At 38.2% G+C, this 5,526-nt stretch overlaps 1 protein-coding gene across 2 annotated transcripts; it reads right to left on the reverse strand.

Annotated features, from left to right (window-relative positions):
- ATMS1 (Cobalamin-independent synthase family protein) lies at nucleotides 1-5,114 on the reverse strand. Of its 2 annotated transcripts, none has more exons than XM_085730982.1 (12): nucleotides 5,025-5,114; nucleotides 3,952-4,305; nucleotides 3,758-3,845; nucleotides 3,131-3,258; nucleotides 2,645-3,036; nucleotides 2,389-2,552; nucleotides 1,940-2,020; nucleotides 1,677-1,843; nucleotides 1,490-1,595; nucleotides 1,028-1,278; nucleotides 700-901; nucleotides 1-615 (listed from the first exon to the last, which is right to left on the reverse strand). In XM_085730982.1, the coding sequence occupies exons 2-12, from the start codon at nucleotides 4,299-4,301 to the stop codon at nucleotides 253-255; spliced, it is 2,292 nt and encodes a 763-aa protein (XP_085587108.1). In that variant the 5' UTR covers nucleotides 4,302-4,305; nucleotides 5,025-5,114; the 3' UTR covers nucleotides 1-252. The 2 variants fall into 2 exon arrangements, with proteins under 2 accessions (XP_085587108.1, XP_085587109.1); XM_085730983.1 differs by having other exon boundaries at nucleotides 5,021-5,114.
- Between the last annotated feature and the right edge of the window lie 412 nt (nucleotides 5,115-5,526).

Consider the following 5,526-nt stretch of genomic DNA (forward strand, 5'->3'; position numbering starts at 1 on the left):
TTATTTGCACAAAACTGGAAAATTGCAATATCAATAAAGATTGTGGCAGAGCCACGGATACAGAGACATTTGGAAAAACAGAAAAGTGGGGTAAAATGAAATTTTGGGAGGGGGGATTAATTTGCTCACAGAGCATACTAAATACCTAAATATTGCACACAGTTATTGAAACATCCAAAATAGAAAATTATCCTTTTGTGTAAATCAAACAGATTCAATATCACTGCTGAGATTCTCTTTCCTTCAACCTTTTCACTTGGCAAGCTCGTTACGGATTTGTTTGGCTGCAGCAACCATGTTGAGGAGGGCAGGCTTAACCTCTGTGTACTTACGGGTTTTTAGCCCACAGTCAGGGTTGACCCACAAAACGTTCTTCTCAAGGACAGCAAGCATCTTGTTGATCCTGTCGGCGATCTCGTCAGTTGGTGGGATTCTTGGGGAGTGGATGTCATACACACCAGGGCCAATTCCAGCACCATAAACAACTCCTTCACGGAAGACTGATAGAAGCTTTTCGTCGGAACGGGAGTTCTCAATTGTGATAACATCAGCATCCATATCAATGATGGAATGAATGATGTCGTTGAAGTTGGAGTAGCACATGTGAGTGTGGATCTGTCAATTTGAAATTTTATTATAACATGTAGGCAAATAGAGAAGGAAAAAATTTGAACACAGTGACTTGTGAGCCAAACATACCTGGGTGGAGTCCTGAACACCGACATTGGTGATTCTGAAGGAGTGGACAGCCCAGTCCAAGTAGTGAGCGTGCTCGGACTTCCTCAGTGGTAGTCCCTCTCTCAAAGCAGCCTCATCAATTTGGATGACACCAATACCACCTTTCTCAAGGTCTTCAACTTCATCCTTAATAGCCAAAGCAATCTGGTAGCAGGTCTCAGATCTGCAAATAGATTCACATACAAAGTTAGAAATGCCAAATATATGATATGAATGCTGATCATCTCTTTATTTAGCTCTGTATGTTGAACTTTTCCTGTGATGTTACAAGGGGGGGTCGAGTTTATACCTAGGCTGGTCAACTCTAACGAAGGACCAGTTGAGAATGGTGACAGGGCCAGTAAGCATTCCCTTCATTGGGCGCTTGGTAAAGCTCTGAGCAAGAGCTGACCAGAAGACAGTCATTGCCTTTGGGCGGCTCACATCACCATAGATGATTGGTGGCTTGACACAACGAGATCCATAGGATTGCACCCATCCATTAGCAGTAAAGGCGAAGCCTGACAACTGCTCGCCAAAATACTCAACCATATCATTCCTCTGCATAAAAAAAGAGGATCCACAATTAGTTGGAAGTACAATTGGGAATCGGCAATCTAACATCAAGGGCATAAAATATGGCAAGAGCAGTTTCTCTTCAAAACAGAAGAGGCGGAGAAAATATTAACAAAATTAAATAAATCCGGGTGTAATAAAGCTATCTTTGCTTCAATTGACTAAAAGAAGGTCATAAGAGATGATTAAAGCTGACCTCGGGCTCTCCGTGTACTAGGACATCAATATCAAGCTCTTCTTGAAGCTCAACAACTGAGCGGATTTCCTCCTTAATTGCCTTAATGTACTCTTCCTCGGAGATCCTGAATAAAACAAGAGTCAATAAAGGTAGACACAATGTCAAATAAACAAGGCAGAGATCAACAATCGCAGCATTATCTTACTTCTTAGCCTTGAATTCACGGCGAACCCTCCTTAGTTCCACGGTCTGGGGGAATGATCCAATGGTGGTGGTTGGGAGGATTGGAAGATTAAGCTTCTTTTGTTGAGCATCCAACCTGGCACTGACATTAGTAGCACGGCGATGGTCTGAACCCTTCAATGCAGCAGCCTGAAAGTTGAATAGAAAGGGTATAATTAATATCACCACAGATCCAAATAAACAAAACGAGTATTAGAACAGAGGGAATAAAAAATAAGCACTCACAGCCTTCTGAACAGCCTCGTTAGTCACTCTTGGAGAGGACTTCCTTGAAGCCTGAGCTGCAGAACTTGCAGAGAAGATGGCCTGAAAATGAAACCATAAAAACATTAACTAAGTGAATTATGTGGTGAAATAAACAGGAATTTGCATTTCTATAGAACCTTTTATCATAAAGGTTAAAAAGTCACCAAAAAAAAAAAAACTATTGACACTTTCATATATTGTTTACCACTGCTAACAATTGTCTGATGTTTCTATTGACACTTGTTAATGCTATTATAGGCAACCAATACTTGAATTTACTTAATTCTGATTCTAGCGATTATAGTGCAATTATATTTTTTTTTTTATTAAATAGAATACCACAATGTCTGCAGCTAAGAAACACAATCAAATTATGTTAACTAAATATGTTGTCAAATGTGAGATGAAATGAAAGAAATGGACATTACCTCATCCTTGTTGCCTGCAAGTGCATTAGCCAATGCATTTACTTCAACAACTTTTTGGGCAGCAAAAGCTAACCATGACTTAATTTCATCATCCAACTTGGTCTCGTTAACAAGATCCACAGCAGTGTGAAGAAGTGAGCAGGAAGTGGACACAACAATTCTCTCTGCATATAGTTTGAAAATCAGATACATCAAGTGACAACGTTTACTTCAAAGACTCTTAGATATTCCAATGTAATGAATGTTCAATAAATACCTTTGCCCACAATGCCGGCAAGAGCCTCTAATGTACTGAGAGAAGCCTCAAGATCATTTGCCCAGATGTTCCTTCCATCAACGACTCCAGCAAAGATCCATTTTCCACTGGGAAATCCAGCCTTGATCAAATCAAGAGTCTTAGTTCCACGGACTAAATCAAATCCATAAGCGGCGACACCACTCAAAGATGTGAGGGTCTTGTATGCCTCAGCGGGAATATCAGCGAAGTAGGTCTCAACAAGAACATGGAGACCTTCAAAAGAAGGTGTAAGTGCTGCATATGCATCAGTAAATGCTTGTAACTTGTGAGCTTCAAGATCCAGGACAAGTGTGGGTTCATCAAATTGAATAAACTGAGCACCAGCTGCCTTAAGATCAGCAATAACCTCCCTGCATTAGTAGTTAAAAGCAAGTTAGAAAAATAAAATGACATTAATACATGCTGAGAAAACAATAATCCCCCAAAACAATTTAAACTTCTTACTTGTAGACGGCAAGGACCTTGGGAAGCAAAGATAGGAGATCAAAGGATTTGTCAACTCCCTTGGCGGCTTTGGAGAGCAACAAGTATGAAACAGGGCCAACAAGAACGGGAACAGTGTCTACTCCAAGCTGTAAGACAAATCAAAATATTCAACAACAATATCTACAACACATAAAAATGCTAAAAAAATAAACTTCTACTATAATAGACCACACAGGTGAACATAACAGAACACTACTCTGCCAAGCATTCACTTGGCAACAGTTAACAAGAACCATACAAAAAAGGACAAACTAACAATCATTTCTTATTTAGCAACCCACCAACCAAAGATCTTTCAAACTCACCCAAAAACAACAACAAAAACCAAAGCCTTATTCCACTAAGTGAAGCTAGCTACATGGATCAAATTACACCATAATGTTCAAACTCGATCCCAAATCTAATTAAAAATGTCACACCCTCCTAATTAAAAACTCCAACCTAAATCTAGTTAAAAATGTCACACACTTCTAATTAAAAACTCGAACCCAACAATACTTCCCAATGACATTAAACATTAAGCCAGGCTAACAAAGCTAACATTTTTTCCTGCATAAGCAAAAACAAAACGAAAAAAACACATACCGCCTTGGCTTCCTTGTATTCTTCAACAGCCTTGTGAGAAGAGTACACAAAGTTCACCTCGGGACCCAATTCTGGGACAATAAAGTGGCTGCATCAACACAAACAAAACAAACAGTTCAATTACCAGATCAATACAACCCAGAGTCACTAACTCATCAAACAATACAAGAGATCATTGCATCGCAGTCACTTACTAGTTGGTGTCGAACCACTTGGTCATCTCCATAGCAGGGACGGTGGCATTACCTCTAGCCATTGAAAAGTAAGTATCGAATCCAATCTCACCACCAGTCCATCCATACCTGGGTGGAACGGCGCCAAGAGTGGCGGTAGTATCAAGTACATGATCATAGTAAGTAAAAGTGTTGCTTGGGATATACTTGATCCCAACATCAGACATCTGTTTCCAGATGGATGCTCTTAGATCAGCAGAAACCTTCTTCAAATCCTCGGCACTGCTCTTTTTGTCCCAGAATGATTCCAAAGCAAATTTCAACTCTCTCTTGGGTCCCATACGAGGGTATCCAACAATGTGAGAAGCCATTTTTCTGTATAAATCAAATCAAATCAAATCAAAATTCCAACAACAATAACAACAAAATCATAATACTAATATTATTTTTATTTTTTTGTTGAAAGCTCGGTATCAGACCTAAGGGCCGACTAATCTATTGGATCGCGAACAAATCCCACTAATAAAACTGATAATATTCTTATGTTAAAATTATTACAAGATGCACATTTCAAGCTAGTTAACTCTTAAATAATACTAATTGAAGTGAAAATTAATTAAATAGTTCACTGGAGGATTAAGGAATAAGCAACTAGGTTCCTAAAATGTACTCGATCTTGAAAATAGAGTGTGAATTTAACGAACATGAAGGTTTTAGAACAGTGATTTGATGATTAAACAAAAATTACGAGTAAAACTAATTGAATTGGAGTTGATTGGAGTATGGATTAGTGATTAAGGATCTAAGTGTGAATTAACGAAAATTATGGTTTTAGAATAACGATTTGATGAACTAACATATTTTCAGATTCAGATCTAATGGATCTACACGTTATGATACAGATCTAGAACTAAGAGTGTTCTTGTTAGGTTTAGCGGTGGATCTAGAGTGGAAAATTAAGTTGAATTGAAGTAATTAAGTGTTAATTATTTATTATTGTGATTATTATGATTATGATTAAGGGGGAAGGAAAATGGGTAGACGGAAAAGGGAAGGACGTAAAAGAGGGAGAAAGAAGAGAGTCTCATACGAACCTTTCGGTGTTAGTGTAGAGGAGACTAGTGTTCTCTGTGAATCTTCTTCGCTTCTTGTTAAGGAGTAGCTTGAAGCAGAGAACAGAGTGCGAGGTGTTAAGAGTGTCTTTCCTGTTATTTATAGCCGTTTTCTCTCAGATCTGATCTGACTCTCACACAATCACAATCCCACCTTCACCTCATTTTCTACTCACGTTATTATTTTCTTTAATTAAATTAGTAGAATAATATTGGAATTAATTATTGGTCAATAAGTTCAATCCAAATAACATTATGGTGTAATTTGATCCATATAATTAATCTCACTTAGTGAGATAAAGTTTGATTGTTGTTGTTTGAGATTAGACGAAATGACAGAGGCATTATAAACAAACTCGAACAAATTAATTAGTTGTTTTAGTGGCCTGTTTCAAGTGGCCTCAGGAAAACATTATAAACAAGATTTACCAGTAAGTGGCCATTTCAAGTGGTTGTGTGTGTATGGTGTGGTGACGCGATTTTG

The sequence above is a fragment of the Medicago sativa genome, chromosome 7, assembly GCF_051527215.1.
Source record: "Medicago sativa cultivar Bolivia chromosome 7, Bolivia_mono, whole genome shotgun sequence".
NCBI lineage: Eukaryota > Viridiplantae > Streptophyta > Magnoliopsida > Fabales > Fabaceae > Medicago > Medicago sativa.

Coding starts and splice junctions, on each gene's coding strand:
- ATMS1 (XM_085730982.1), bottom strand. CDS start 4,301: ATGGCTTCTCACATTGTTGGATACCCTCGTATGGGACCCAAGAGAGAG. Junction 3,846..3,951: donor AAGTGGTTCGACACCAACTA/GTAAGTGACTGC, acceptor GTGTTGATGCAG/CCACTTTATTGTCCCAGAAT. Junction 2,553..2,644: donor TGCCGGCATTGTGGGCAAAG/GTATTTATTGAA, acceptor AACTATATGCAG/AGAGAATTGTTGTGTCCACT.